The sequence below is a fragment of the Amblyomma maculatum genome, unplaced genomic scaffold (genome assembly GCF_055883805.1).
Source record: "Amblyomma maculatum isolate TAMU_Amacu unplaced genomic scaffold, ASM5588380v1 scaffold_13, whole genome shotgun sequence".
In the NCBI taxonomy this organism is placed as follows: Eukaryota; Metazoa; Arthropoda; class Arachnida; order Ixodida; family Ixodidae; genus Amblyomma; species Amblyomma maculatum.
Window position 1 is genome coordinate 2,834,301 of NW_028146738.1, and position 16,517 is coordinate 2,850,817.

Below are 16,517 nucleotides of genomic sequence, written 5' to 3' on the forward strand. Positions count from 1 at the left end.
TACTGCAGTCCTGGTCTGTTAGGGGAGAGTAAGGGGGCGCAAGCTAGCGGTGGCTTTTTACTAGACATCTACAGTACAAGTAATGGCTACACAGTCATAGCGTCCTTGATATTTTGCTCATGAAATAGCATATGCCCAAACAAAGGCCATCCCGGGCAATCGAACCGCTCTTTAAGCAGACAGAAATCCCTTCGCATAGTCGGGTGTTTTCCGTGGCCATGAAAATCTTGTGCCCAATCTCATGAGGCCACAGCTTCCTTCTGTTGCTATTATCGTCACCGCGAGGAATGAAAAATGACTTTTTCGCGTCTTCCGCACGATTCCAGCAGCCGAAAGCACCCAGCCCGGCGCAGCCGCATGTCCCGCGTACGCTTCAAAATTTGAGTTCAGAGATGCAATTCTTGCGTCCACTTAAGCATTAAGTACTGCATAAACACTCCTAAAATTAGAATAGAGGCATGTGAAGTACTTTTTGCTTAACTAATAGGCCAATATCACGCTGGCAAGCGCAGATCGCGTGCATTTTTGCGGCGCAGCGGTCACCACTGGACCCTTTGGGCGGAGCTTGGCGGCGAAGACGCCACCCCATGGCGGACAAAAACCCTAGGGCTTTTTTTACCATTGTCCGCCCGTTCCAGCAGATGACGCCACATACTTTAAATCTTTTTGCTAAAAAGTGAGGCGGCTTTGAACACAATCCATTTTTTTTATGCCTTTGGAACAAACTTTTACTTTTTTCCTTCTCAGTAATGCTTTGAAATCAATGTGCACCAACTTTCAACCTGACAAGTAGATACCGTTTTCCCGCAATTTTTTCCTCTTCTTTAGCTTCTTAAAGGGACAGAACACTGGCCAAAATATGTCATGAGATTATGGTGGAAATGAAAAGACCTTGCCTCATATAGTACAGATCGAGCACTACAATACCAAAGAAAAGAGGCTTTACAATTTTATTTGCCATTGAAAATCGCATAAAAACAAACGAGGCGCTATCTAGCGGAGAAACCCTAGTACTCTGAGTGTAGCCCTCCACGTGACTACATGTTAGCAAAATATCGCTGATCTTCGTAGCTGCACGTTGTTCTTTTTTATTCTAGGAGTGCTTGCCATAGTTTATTATGTTTTGCGCTCTCTCCAGTGTGTCCTTAAATAAAAACCACCCCCCTTTCGCACCACGAGAGCTATGCTTTCAGGTTTTGCCACTAGATGGCGCCACAATGTTTGCAATTTCGTGAATGAAGCAATTACAGTGCCCACTAAAACTTTCGTCGACGAGGGCGTGCGTTATTGTGTCATAACAACTGAAAAGGACGTTACTCTACGCAAGAAATGTTGAATAAATGTCTGCCGAGTGAAATTTATATTTGTTTTCGGTACGTCTTTTTTGTCGACCACCAGTCGTCATCGCTGTCGCTGCTCATGGTTTCTAGCATCGGACTACATAAAAACGGGCGCACGCATTGATCGAAAAATTCCCGGTAAAATTTTCTACAGCGTTTCTAACAAAATCGTTATGGAATCGAACATTTTAGACATCAATCTTTCCACTGCGGCGAAAAAAAATCGAGACTTAAATTCCAGTGTTCGGTCTCTTAAAAGCCTGCAGGCTCGAAAAAATGCGGTAAAAGACTAATTTCATATGATTTGCAATTGTGAATGTATGCTGCTCTTCATGACATTCTGTTTTGTTTTTCTTACTAAACATATTTGGTGACAACGTTTCGTGGTGTAGCATGTGAACATACGATACAACATATTCATAGTAAAAAAAACCTATGAGTCACAATAACCTCACAAATTCTCATACTAAATTCGTGCTTAGCTCATCCAAATCTTATACAATCTTATGCTAAACTCATTCATCGTATGAAAATTATATGAGAAATAATGAGATTTGTATGAGGTTAGTGTGAGAAATCTGTATGAGGTTATTGTGACTCATACGTTTTTTTTTTTTTTTCACTAGGGATTGCACCAAAAATTCAGAAATCATCATTCTGAGCAAAAACAAAAAAGCTTTCCAGTCAATTTATTTGACCTCAGGCTGTGCAAAACACAGCGGAGAGTCAAAGTCAATCCTCTCACAGTAAACAGACTGTTACATAAGAAAGCACTGACAACCAGTTATATTTGGTTTGGCTCAACTTGCGGGGTTTAAACGTCACAAAGCGACCCAGGCAATGAGAAACGGCGTAATGTAGGACTCCGGCATTGTCGACCACTTGAGCTTATTTAACATGCATTGACATTGCGCAGCACATGGCAGCCTTGATTTCCGTCTCTATCAAAAAGCGGCCGTCATGGTCGGTATTCGATTACGCGTCCCTAGACACAGTAGTCGAGCGGCCTAACCGCTGCACCGCCACGGCGGGGCAAACCACTGATGTCAAAGAGGAAAATTGCTCAAGTAATAAATATATTTAAGAAATCGTTTCCACTATGTCATTAGCAGGCTAGGAAGACAGTTTTGAGGAAAAATACACTCACATTTGAGCACCAGTTTTGTTCTTCTCAAGGCAACATCACTGTAGCAGTTTATGATCTTTGAGTGCAGGACTCACGAAAAGCACACGGACTTAGTGACTCCTTACTATACATGATATGATTTCTTTCAGGACCATGTATTATATTATTGCGCATTAAGAGTAGTGATTGCAGTATAGGCTCGCACTGCTATGATATTCGCCCCGTGGATTGCATCGCTGATCAGGTATACTCTCAGAAGAATGGCTACCGGCGCAACCTGAATCGCTGGGATACGCGTCTATGACGCTATCTGCCATAAATTCACTCGCCACAACCCGGAGAAGCGTTTTCTGTTGTTTCTTGCTTGTAGCCGCTTCTCTTGTCGCTTCTCCAACAATGCGCAGTTTCGTACTAGGTTTTCAATTGAGTATCATTCAGTCATTACCTTGGTGCTGATGAGCTGCTCATACACCGTGAGGCGAGTAAGCCTACCTGACCAGGTAGGAGAGCAGGCACCGCGGTATCAGCCTCCGCGTGAACTGCACTGCTTGCTAGATGCACCACAGATACCGTTAAGGTGTTTATCAAGAGAGTGCCTAACCGCAACATGCCAGAAAATGGCTGCCTGCGGACGGAATGATCTCTCGACTGAAGTGGCGACGCGACCATCATCGACCAAGGACAATTCATAATCGTATTCGAAAAACGACATTAATCAAAAACGCTGCTGAGGATAATAATAATGCCCACTCGGGCAGTCAGATGAAGAAAACGTCGAAATTCTGCATTTATGTGTATAATTTTGGGCGAAGTATCGAGTTAAACCTCTAGTCTTGACGATAACGCGACATGCACTTCGACACGCTCATCAAGTAAATACACCTGGGCTGAAAAATAAAAGAACTTGTCTTCCAACTAATAAAGCACTAGTGCGCCTGACGAAATATTCTTTTTGGAATACTTCCAGGTGTATTGCCGAAGTAACACTTCGAGGGTGCTCACAAAACGAGTTTTACAAGTGGATGGCTTGCCTTGCTGAAGAGCCGGTTTTTCGCGATTTGAAACGCCTTCACCTTCAAAAGGAGTCGAATGTAAAAACATATTTATGAGAGGTATATAGGAGAATATTTAAATATAAAAAAAGAATATGTTATCAACCATATGTAAGTTTATTACCATGTAATAAACTTGTAATGTACCATGCTCTGTTTGAATCTCATGTTAAACATTGCCATCTGGTCTGGGGTACAACGACGCAAACTACTATTTAGAAGATTTTAGTATTGCAAAAAATGCAGTGAGGGCAATGGCAGGTGCTTCATATTTCCGCGAACTATTCAAATGATCATTTCTTTTTTTTCTGCAGCCGCAGCCAAGCGGCCTTACACTCTTATTCTAGCGCACGAATAAATTCTGTATTCTTTCTGCTTGTTCGTGCTCGTTGTCGCGATACGCGGCTTTATCATTTCCTCTGTCGCGGCAGATCATTCCTGGAAGGATTCCAGCAACGCGCTTGTATTTCTACACAGTTCCAGGTTATGTTAACCTCCGTTCGCGGTATTATCTATATGTTTCTCAGCCGCTTTTAAATTGAGCTCTGACAGTTGAAACGGGCATTCGCATTTCGAAGACCATAGAGCACGTGTGCTGTTATCGCTACCGCCGCCCATACAAAAATTTCCTATGGTCAGCTCTAGAAAATCTTTTGTATGGTCGGCTATAGATATTTGGCCCAAAAAACTACAGCAGTTCTTATTCTAGTCTTTAGGTTTTGCTATAGGCTGTGCTATAGAAGTTTTTAACCGTTTCTATGGGCTTATAGTTGCCTATGTACTGTAGTCTAACATTTTCTATGGTCGCGTACGAACTGTTATGGTCCACACTAGTCCCTTGTATGATCGGCTATAGTAATATTATTTGGCCCAAAAAATTATACCCTGCTTAGAACTCTATAACCTGTGGACTACTTCTGGTGTCTTAATGTATTGCAGTCTTTAGCATTTTCTGTGTTCAGCAATGGAAAATTTGCGTGCGCGCATGTGTGTGTATGTGCGTGCGTGCTGTGTGTCTGCGTGTGCATGCGCATGTGTGTGTATGCATGTGTGTCATGCTCTACATCTTCAAGTGTTCATTTTCAATTCGATGCCTAAATAACTGAAAATTGGCCACCACTCCCCACGACTAAATCCAACGTGGGTCGGAGGCAGATTCGCATACAGCGACAGTGCTCCCACGAGTTATACCAAGAATGTGACGCAATCTATTTGTCGTAGAGCACTGCGGTTCACGACATGCGGTTTCTCGTTGCATACAGCCCACAATTCTTGATCAAGTTAGAGCACAAGTCGCACGAGGGGCTCGAACAGACGATATATGTGCATTCATATAAGGGGGTATGACTACTGGTCTATAGCTTTTGGTATATACAATATTCTATAGCCAGCTAAAACAGGTTATAGGGCTTGCAGTGTGTAGCTTTGGAGGCATTGATATTTCTATAGACAGCTAAGTATAACTCTATGACTACTAGTGTATAGCCTCAGGTGCATACACATTTCTATAGCCATATAAAGCAGCTTATATTGCTTTCAGTAAGTAGCTTTAGAGGCATTCACATTTCTATAGAAAGCTAAAGATAACTGCATGACTATACTGGTCTATAGCTTTAGGAGCGTGCACTGTTCTATAGCCAGCTAGAAGCTTATATGGCTTGCTGTCTAGATTCAGAGGTATTCACATTTCTATAGACAGCTAAAGATAACTATATGACTAATAATCTATAGCTTCATGCACATATGGTTTTCTATAGTTAGCTAAAGAGATTTTTATGGTTCAGAAGCTACAGACAAAGTGGTATAGAGTTTTCTATAGCTGTCTGTACATGCTGCAATGAGACGTTATAGCTGACCATAAAAGTCATAGATAGACATAGCTGACCATAACCTTTTCCATTGAAGCATATAGACCATTACTCTAAGGGCGATTCGCTTATTTCTTTTGCGGACGCAAGTAAGCCCAATAAAGAATTTCATTCAAGTGCAACACCAGTGCCTTCATTTGTGGCTACCGGGCTTGTCACTATTACGTGAAATCGGGTGGTGCAGCTCCGGCCCACCTCTTCAAGCGAAGACCTCGGCCTCACTCCTGTCGCCCTGAGGGACCAGCCTACCGGTCATCGAGCAAGCCGCCCACTTCAAGGGCTCCAACCCGAACACGGTCTGCGGCCGGACCCCTTTCGACCACGGAAGAACGTGCCAACGTCGACAATGGGCCAGTCTACTGCACCGTTCGCCTTTGTTCAGCCCCGGGAGCCCCCATTTTCCAAGAACTGCCCATACAAGATGCGGAAGACTGTATGAACCTTTTCGACTTGGTGGCATCATTCAATTGCTGTAACAAGGCCTTGAAACTCAGGCAAGCCAACTTTACTTTTCAAGGACCTGCACGAACCTGGTTCCAAAATAATGAGACTTCATTGAAGGACAGGGACATTCAAAGCAGCGTTTTTGGCGGCCTTTGCAAGTTCTGTACGGAAAGAAAGAGCGAAGGCTCTCCCCCAATCAAGAATTCAGCTCTCAAATGAGCCAGTCTTGGCATGCGTTGAGGAGACGAAGTGCCGCTTCGGCCGCGCAGATCCCTACATGAATGAGGAAACCAAGGAGAACCTGTTGATGCGCAATCACCTATTTGCAGGTCTACTTCGCCAGCCATCAAGCAGCCAATATAGAAAGAACATTAGAAGCAACGACGCGACTCTACAGCCGGCCTATTGAAACGCTATCTGCCAGCCACTATGAAACTACACCTACAAGCGGAGATGACCTCCATGCGACCACCCATCAAGTAGTTCGTGAACTGCGCTGACTCCTGTCATTCGAAGCGCGGCCCCAGTTTGCCTGACAAAGAAGTTCTTTATTGTCAAAATGCCGCATTATGAATGCAAGGGTCATCCATCAGTATCGTGTGATTCCGCTATATAAATCCCAGGCACAGAGTAAAATTAAATTTCTAACTGACCTTGCTAATCTACAGGAAAATTCTCCACAATACAGGACGTAAGAATATTTGTGTGTACCTTGCCCACGCACAAACTACCGATTTCAAACATTAAGATATATATTGCCGTCATTCCTAACCAATACAATTTCACTTATCCACTCATTCTCTCAATTTTATATAACATCAGAAATATGCTCCTACATAGCAATAAAGAGTATGTGACCCTAAGAAATACAAAGTAAGCATGCGGTATGAAGCTGCTATCTTTTTTATTTTGTATGCAACTGCAAATAAACTATAATGTGTTCTGTCGAAAATACTGTATAGATTCTTTATTTCCATGTCTACTTGTTTTTGTTTTTTGCTGTTATCGGCAACCGCCCTGTCGAACCACTGCGGGAGATTGGAGCTTTGTCGAGCCGCGTGCGCGGCTTTTTTTCCTTTCGCCTCAGCCATTGTAAATGATTGGAATAAACTGAAAACTGAAACTGAAACCGAAACGCTTTTTGAGTCATTTTGTATATAATGTATGAGGTGTAATATATCTTGGAGGTGACATCAGATTTGCAGAACTAAAAGTGAACTAACTCTGAAGCCCTCTCCGTGTTAACAGTAAAGAAAAAAAAAACAGAACACCATTCCCAACATATCTTTAATGTCATTAAGTGGTTAAGCGGTAGAAATACATGTCACTTGGACTTCCATTCGATCAGGACTAACAGGGACAATGAAACAATCACCACTGAACATATCCTTTTTCTCTTTTGTTCGAACCTTCAGAGTATTAGGCTAGTTGTTTTCATACTCTTATCATTAGCTGAAAGCTTCTCGAAGACTGGCATGGTTGTACGCGGCTGTTCAATTACTGGCTGTGTCATGCTTTCGGGCGCATATTTAACAAAACGTTATGTTAGCCTATGGCCATGGTGTTCCGTTAGCTTCAAAATGAAGTCATCAAAAGAGACATTAACAATCCCCCAGCAGCGATACGTGGTTCAATAGGCCAGACAGAGGCCAGCAGATGAGACACAACGTTGGAACAAGAACCTTGCGCAGAGGCGGGAAAAGGAAGCGAAGGTAGGACAGGCGCTGCAGCTGCAACTGAATCAAATGAAATTTAAGTGCGTCTCGCAATGAGCGTGTATGCGCAAAGCTTCCTGTTCTGTCTCTGAGTGGTACGATCTCCTTTTCAACACGATATATATTCATTAGGTAAAGAGCTAAACATTCTTTCCAACCGATATTGAAATTTCGTGCCAAAACCTTTCACGGTGATATGATGAGCTCCAGCTCCAGTTCTTGGACTGTAGCTGTGGACTGTGGCTAAGAGTCGGCAATATATGGTATGCCATTTTAGTTAATGATTTGCAGTCTCTTAGCTGATTGGTTGGTTTGTGGGGCTTAACGTCCCAAAGCGACTCAGGCTATGCGAGACGCCGTAGTAGAGGATTCCGGAAATTTAGACCACCTGGGGATCTTTAACGTGCACTGACATCGCACAGCACACGGGCGCCTTGCTTTTCACCTCCAGCAAAAAATGGCCGCCGAGGCCGGAATTCGGTCCTGCATCCTCGGGAACATTAGTCGAGCGCTTTAACCACTGCACCACCCAGGCGGGTCTCTTACCTGATATTTTGTCCATATTAGCACTGTATTTCTCCTCGTCGTTGAAAAATAGCTGTAAAATAAAGAAGCCTATTACTGATTTGCGCGCAATTGAAGTTTGTAGCAGTAAATCAAACACATTTTAAAGCGAGGATACCCCTGAATGTCACAACTCACGATCATTGCTCGCCGCTTAGAGATCTGCTAGGGAAACCAACGATTCCGGTTTGGCATAGTATAAGCGCGCTTGTTTTCCCTTGATCATCAAACGACATCTCTGTTCTCGACTGCTCGTGATGACCTCGTGCGAATGAAGAATAACGGAAAAAATAGCCCAAAAAGATTGTTTCTTCATTCCAGTTAACATGAATTCTCTCTGGAAAATATGTGCAGTGTAACTCATTCCTCTCGATGACGGACGACATGTCCAGTGAAGTACGTTGTGGATAAAATCAGCCCTCGAAGAATGTGATCATGATCGTTTGATCAAAACTTCTAACTTGGGGCGACTTTCCCGTTTTCAGCAATCGTCAACTTACATTATATCATTCATTTAATGCCTTATGATCGTTTTGTGATCACGTGCTTTTATTTTGTAGGTGCGCTATCACTTGCACCTAAATTTGTCATTTTGATTACAGTAATAATCCAGCCCACTTATAACAGCCGCATATATTACGAACGCTCGCTTAGTACGAACGAGGGCGGTGCTACCGTCAAAATATATATTGGGGCAATTGCACAGTGTCTCACATAGAACGAACTGTTATGGCCTCAACACTCGGTTAGAGCGAACGCGAAGCTGGCGGGCCCCCGTAGTTGACCGAGCCGGCGGTGTTTGGCGCGGTTTCGCTCGACTGCGAACCCGCGGCAGGCGAATTTCGCGCACTTTGCGTTCCCCTGACACGACGCGAACACAAAGCGCACAAAGCGTCTCCCGGCGCTCCTTTGCTAGTAAAATAAAGTAAAAAAAAAAAAAGACAAAGCGCGCGTTGAAAAATGAAAACGAAAAAGCGCGCGCACGCGGTGACGAAAGAGAAGTGGTGCCGCCCGCGTCGCTGTGATGCATCCACGTGATCTGCGTCGGCCAATCCGGAAAGTCAGGCGCCTGCTCTACCGGCTCAAACCGGTTCTCCATTTGTTGCTCCGGTGCCACCCCGCGCTGAGGGCATTGCGCCGTCGATCCTTTCTGTGCGATGGCACTGCGTTGACATCGTTGCCGCATCCGCGCCTTTCCCAGATCGGGAAGTTGAAGGCTGCCTCAACGCGCGAGCCCAAGGGCTTGACTTGCGCCTGGTGCTATGGAGGACTGCACGCCAGCCTCTTCAGCTGCTAAAAGGAAAGCTGTTGACATCGCAACGAAGATGGCCATTGTTAATGAACTTGCTCAAGGTGCAAAAAACTGCGAACTGGTCAAAAAGTACGGACTGTCGAAATCGACCATTTCAACCATTGCTAAGGGCTAGGAAAAGATTCTTAGTGCTACCGTGAATGCCGACCCGACGACTAGAAAGCGCCTTCGGAAGGCGACCTACGCGGACGTTGAGGACGCACTGCTGAAGTGGTTCGCTGACGCCCGGTCTCGCAACGTTCCGATCAGTGGACCGCTGATGCTCTCCAAGGCTAAAGACTTCGCCTTCCTTTTGGACTTTCCCGATTTCAGCCCAGGCAATGGGTGGCTCCACTGGTTTAAGGCTCGCCACGGAATTGTTTTCAAGGCGGTCGTCGGCAAGGCCGCGTCTGTGAACAACGAGGACGTCGATGCGTGGCTTTCCGACAACCTCCCAACAATCACGAGCTATGCTCCACGGGATGTTTACAATGCCGACTAGACTGCGTTGTTTTATCAGATGTTGCCATCTAAACGCATGCCTTGAGAGGCGACAAATGCACAGGAGGGAAGAACAGCAAGTTGCGCATAACTGTTCTTCTGAGTGTCGATATGGACGGCAGTGACCGGCGGCTGCCTTTTGTCATTGGCAAGTGACGTAAGCCGCGATGCTTTGGAAGGTGCCCGTACGCTACAGGAACAATACAAAAGCCTGGATGAGTCGTGACTTATTTGCCAAGTGGCTTGTCGAGTTCGACCGCGACATAGCACGAAAAAACAGGAAGGCCCTGCTCGTGCTGGATGGCTGTGCGGCGCACCATGTGCAGCTTCCTTGAGTGCGGTGACAGTGCTCTTCTTGCTGCCCAATGCAACCTGCAAAATTCAGCCGCTGGATATGGGCATCATTCATGCGTTCAAGGTGTGCTACCGGCGGCGCGTCATCCAACGCTTGTTGATAGCGATTGATGCTGCCATGCCAGTTCGCATCAGCTTGCTTGCCGCCGTGGAGATGTTGAAAGCGGCGTGGATGGAACTCACCGCGGAGTGCATAGCAAACTGCTTCCGCAAGGCGGGTTTTATGGGCCCAGGCACCGAGGACGCCATAGATCACCCACCGGAAAGCCGGTCGCACGAGTACTTGTGGCAACGCGTCGTTGACACGCAGCTGGCCAGACCTGACGTTGCCTGGGACGATTTCGTTTCTGCTGATGCCGACGCCGACATTGCGGAGCCATGCACTGACGAAGCTATTGTGCGTGAAGTGAGAGCCCTTCCTGACTGCCCAGATACCGACGAGGACGATGACGAGGATGCTGCTCTCCCGCCGGTCGCTGTGAACGCTTCAACCGCGATCGGTTACATCGCGTCGCTTAAGGAACTCGTGTGCAGCAGAGGCCTTGGCGATGAACATATTACCGTGCTGGAAAAATTAGAGACGGCAGTGATGCGATAAGTTTTGAAGAAGCAGACATGCATCACGGACTGTTTTCAAAAATAAAGTTAGCTTTCACCTCGCTTGCTCTTTTTGCCCGTATTATAGGTGGTCCACTTACTACGAACTTTGGATACAACGAACAAATGCCGCGTGACGATCAAGTTCGTTATAAGTGGAGCTGGACTGTATCGCAGATGATTTTACGCATTTGTAACAGATTGTTGCCCTCGGTAATTAAAACATAGTGTTAAAGAGACTTTGAAATGGCTAGAAAGGCCAATAATAAACGTTTTGAATGTGTTGAAGGAACGCTTCTGAGCATTTGCCCAAAGTACAACCCCTAGGAACAAAGCAAGCGATTTATTATTAATTTGTAAGAACGGCGTTTTTTGAAATTCGCTGGCTGCATGGTTCTCGCATGGCGGTGAGATTTTGACTATTCTACGTTACGGAATCCCTTCCGGCAGCTGCGGAAGTCATCTGCGTGGGTGCTGCGTGCACTGAATGCGTGTGGCCCTGAGGTTGGCGCTTCGGTTCGCGACGTTAACCGAGAGGTAGTGGCATTTGATTGAAAGTAAGCGTCAGTATACGAGTGCCAAAAGTGCACGAGCTGGTCCGATTCTACGTCGTTCTTACTGTATACTTCTGCTTCAGACTATATCTCAGAAGCAGCCCATAAAATAGACGGCGTCAACCTTCGAGTACCGACCGACGGCGCAGCAACAGCATTCAGTAGTCCCGTCTCGTCTTTGCTGCATCGATTTGTGCGGCTTGTTGATAATTAAATGAAACGTGTGGCAAAAGGCCTGCCCTTAGCTGCATTGCGAAAGTACAGAAATCCGAGCCGGTTAAGTGCAGCACCGGATACCGCCAGGTTATCGGAGAGATACCATCCGCTAGTGCTGCGGCCGACGACACTGCTGCCGTGCACTGCCCTGGTCGTCGCTAGGCCTTGTTTGTTTGGCGTCGAACCCATGGCGGACGGCCCTTTTGAAATTGGCTGCTTTGCTGCCTCTCTAGCGTAGCCGCTTGCGTGCTCCTGTCAGTGATTCTTGCGTGTAGTCGCGGAAAGCGCTGACAACCGGCGCTGCCGAACTGCATGTGCCGAGCTGCTTTTCTGATGTTTTGCTTCGTCAATTCTGGCCCGGACGACGCGTACACATGAGATAAAACACGCATGCACGTTACGTATTGGCACTTCATAAACGATTTGCGAAGGGATAAAAAAAAAAACAAAAAAACACTGCACTACCCCTTTGTTAATCTCAATTCTTAAGATTCGCGGATAAGTAATTCGGGCTCACTTATAATCCGATATTCAAATATTGTAGCGATCTCTTAAATTATCAGTCATGCATGCTCACGCCGATGATACGTACATGCATTCCATTCGTTATGCACCACAAGAGACGCCTCTCCCCGACGGTCGTGAAAGGGCCTGTCCTGATTAAAAAGGAGGACGGCATGTTTTCGCGCGTTTAAACTCGCACGCTCGTGTGCAAGCATCCATGCAGAGTCGTTTCTATCGCATCAACTCTGGTAGGAGACCGGCCGCTGTTGGTCAAACCGCAGAAGACGGTACGAAAGCTACAGACACGGGAGATTAAGCGGCAGTGCGGAAGAAGAAAGGGGTCTTGTAGAAGGCCGTACTCGGTGGGACTTCACACTAATTTGCACTCAATGGGACAGGTATATGAATGGAAGCGCTTCTCCGCGGTGGCCGCTGGTGTCGACAGCAGCTGCAGGCATGCGCTCGCGAACGACCCGGGTCGTTCGGGCTGCTTTCGCACACAATTCCAAGAGGTCAAGAAATTGCCCAAGCAGGTGGCCGCGGAAGACACAAGACCAGGTTTAAAGCTATTCAAGCGCAGACGGGAAGGGAAAGGCAGAGACCGTTGAATGCGTAGGTAACGGTCGCAAAAACCAATAGTCTGCGAACCCAGCGTCACCCGATGACTTTTCACTGGCGGGGCGGAGTTCCCGAGCTGCTTTCTCTTCGTTTGTTTCTGGTGTCTGGGAGTGTTGAGTTGAGGGGGGAGAGGAGCAGTGCCATTTTTAATCGCCGACATCTCATGGGTTAATGAAGATAGCTGAAAAATTCTTGCGATGAATGGATTCTGAGGGAGTACCTCTCTCGACCGATTTGCTTTACCTCATTTTAGGCATCTCATGGTCTTTTTAATTGTTTCGCTGGGCATGGACGTATGGAAAAGTAACGGCGCGCACAGCACTGGGCCGACGTAATGGATGGTAAGTAGGCAGTCGGCAGGGTATGATGTCGGAAGGAAGGGCCTCAACGCATGCCAAGGACGTGTGAGGTAAGGGGTAATGGCGCATGGTGTCCGTCATCTTTTCATGCGAGTAACGATGAAAACAGGGAAAGTTAAAAGTGTTACATGAAGACGGGGCGTTATAATCTCTCCAAAAAAACCGCTTAACTATCCTGTTATAACCGCTACATGGCGGGTTATTACACGAGGGAACGTCGGACCTGTCATGAGTCAACTCCTTTCCTACAATGTTTCATTACTAAATAAAACTTGGCGCTTAGCGGGGATTCCACATGAGGGTAATGATCTGTGTGCGTGCGTGTGCGTCTTTGAGTGGGAAGGAGAACGGCATATGTGCAGCTCCCATACCCTGCGTGCGTTTACAAACCTTAAACATCCTGTCTTCAAACATCTGGATAGCGATGCTGTAGTAGCTGCCAATCGGCGCAATGGCGGCTGCATAGACTCGCTTCTTGCCTCGCGGGCCCTCCAACACCGAGTAGTACACGTAGCCTCCGGTGACATCCAGTCCGACGTTCCACTCCTGCTCGTGACCTTCTTCGTACACCAGGATATTGACTTGCTTCCTGTGCAGTTGAGAAGTAGAAGCCATCCCTTTGTTCAGTCGTAAATAATTTTGTATCAGTTGCTTTTAATATAACGCCACTAGCGCTGACTTCGTATCTTTTTCTAGTAATTGCTTGTTTTAATTTTTGGTAACAACTTCAACTCGCTTTAACAGCCAGTACAACGTACTGAGACAGGAAGTTCCAGATTATTGCAGGTGCTTGAAGAATTCTAAGCAGCACGGCTATTTGATTTTTTTTTTTTATTACAATCCGTGGGATAAAAACGAGGCAATTTTCACGTCAAAGCCATTTCTCGAACAGCCAGTATGCATTTAGGTTTTCCCGCTAAACCTGCCATTTCATCTTTCTCTTCACTCTGACTATTTATTTCTGCTCGGTATCATACGCACCACCAATGTCTATTCAAATCCATGGCCTGAATTACTGCACGCTATGGTGTATGTGGGGTTTAATGCCCCAAAACAATGTGGGCAATAGGGCCGCCATAGTCGAGGCCACAAGTTTTGATTTCATGATCTAGGTTATTTTTACACGCACTGACATCAGACGCTACATGGCCAACTTGTTTAAATTGTGTGTAATCTCTGTGGAGACGACGCTTAGTGCCGCTGGTTTGAGCCCGCAACCCTGGTCTCAGCTGTCAAGTATTCTAAACGCTGACCCACAGAGGTAGGCCGGAGTTAGTGCGGTGCATAAAGCAAGATACATGTAATGCGGTGATCCGCATATATGTGAAAGCTTTAATACTACAGCAGGAAGAATAAATAACACTGACAAAAGGAATATATCAGTATTCATAACAAACTGTACAGTAGCGAAGAAACTTAAATTCAAATCAATATAGCACTCGAAATTTAAGAACCGGTAGTACCAGTGGCTATGGCCAAATTAGGTCTCTAAGGGCAGAGTCCATCACATGTGTTTACGGGGCTCTGAGGACGTAAAGTGAAAATATCAGGCCTGTAGTGCGGGTATCTACTGACAACTGTTATGCTCTAGCGCACGAAATGCAGTTATCCTTGAAAACGCGGATACAGAGATGGAAAAGACAAAGCTTACACGAGGCTCGGAACGAAGCAGAACATTCTTGCTGTCATACCATGGAAATATGGTGTTGGAAGAGTTGTCTCAAAATCTTTCGTCCAGCCAAACTGTAAGGCAAAAGTAAAACCATTTTTTATCAAAAAAAAAAACGGCGGCCTCCACCATTGTTCATATATATTTGCATTATGAAAACAGAGAACATATTTATGAACCAGTTGTGAGAAAAGTTAGAAAAGAAGGGCGGTAGCATAAAAGCAGTCAAGAAACTAGGAGCTGATAGAAATGAGATGTATGCACTGAGTGACAAGGAGGGCAAAGTCATTACCAATACGGATTCGATAGTCATTGTAGCCGAGTTCTACACTGTTTTGAAGGGTAGGCGAAGAAATCAGGGTGATGTCTGTTTGGTTTGGTTCATGGGATTTAACGTCCCAAAGAGACTCAGGCTATGAGAGACGCAGCAGGGGCGGGCACCGGAAATTCCGACCAATGTCGCGTTTAGAACTTTTTAAGATATAAGCTAGGGCTTTAATGCCAGGCTTAAAGTAAAAATCGTCAAAATGTGTGACTGCGGGACATTAGAGGCAGTGTGCTATAACATTTTGGAACCGATCAGACAAACAGGGGCCTTTATCTGACACCGGTGCGGCCAGCTTTGTCCCTACCTATATATCTTGCGCTGTGACCAGGGCCAATATAGAAAAATAAAAAAGGGAGATATAATACAGTAAAAATTGCGAGAGCAGTGTGGAAAATACGCTGCAGAAATGCGAATGGTGGGGTTTGCTGCTGCGCCCGGTGCAACACGTTCGCTCTCATGCTTTCCAAATTCTGCAATTAGGCAGGCAAGTGAGCCCCTAGAATATTTAGTGATCCCAATAAAGGGATTTAGATCTTGTACGTGGCAGTCACTTTTAAATGGAGGCGAAAAGCAAGGCCCCTCTTAACTGTGCGACGTCATTACACGTTAAAAAACCCCAAGTAGCCAAAATTTACGCATCTTCCCAAAACGGAGCCCCTCGTAGCTTGAGTCACTTTTATGGCGTTTTTCCTTCTAGCCAATGCTAATCGTTTAACTGTTCTGTTGCCTAATCTAGCGATGTTTCTTCACAACTCCATAGTCGCACGGAGACAGCTAGAAATAGCAAGGACTTGTAGAAATGCTTCTTTGTCGATGAGATTCATACTCACAGGGTAGAAGATGTGAATGCCTCTGTTGGCTTTTACGTCGATAAAAAGTTTGAGAAGTGGCAACGGCAGTGGCCTGTGCGGGTCCCAGACGTTTGAAGGAGCGACTCCCATGATTCTAACTGCAGTTTTTCTGCTCTATGACGAGCGAGTGTGAAGATGATCAAGGAAGTGGCGTTAGATGCCGTCCTCTTCTCGGTCCTTTAGGTCCTCTTCTCGGTCCTTAAAGCGTGACTGCTCGAAACGGCCAGCACTGCGAAAATGGAGCGCAGTGCGAGGCAAATCACCAATGTATAGGTTGGATTTTTTGTTGATGGAATATATAGTGCCAGTGAAGCAGTTTGACTCTGCGCTGGCAGCCGCTCTCCCATTCACACGTCGAAAGAGTGACGCAAGCTTGCCATTCAATGGCTTCCCTATGTTGTTCGTCATGGCTACGGTGTGTGGTTTATGACCGCATTGAGCCGCTGCCTGCGCTCTATGTGCCTGTTGAGGCTTAGCAATATAACTTTCCAAGTGCGAGGTACCGGGAAGAAACTGTGACTAACAACTCTAAAGCATGCGGCTGATTGAAGATACTTAATATTTGA

General features: G+C 45.9%; 1 protein-coding gene across 1 annotated transcript in view; it reads right to left on the reverse strand.

Moving 5' to 3' along the window:
* LOC146172102 (uncharacterized) overlaps positions 1-16,041 on the reverse strand; it is a 31,124-nt gene extending 15,083 nt beyond the window's left edge. Inside the window, exons 1-4 of the mRNA XM_084585745.1 lie at positions 15,931-16,041; positions 14,755-14,846; positions 13,494-13,692; positions 8,092-8,143 (exon numbers count right to left, since the gene is read on the reverse strand). Coding sequence (XP_084441871.1) covers positions 8,092-8,143; positions 13,494-13,692; positions 14,755-14,846; positions 15,931-16,041 — 454 coding nt within the window. The remainder of the gene's footprint in view (positions 1-8,091; positions 8,144-13,493; positions 13,693-14,754; positions 14,847-15,930) is intronic.
* Between the last annotated feature and the right edge of the window lie 476 nt (positions 16,042-16,517).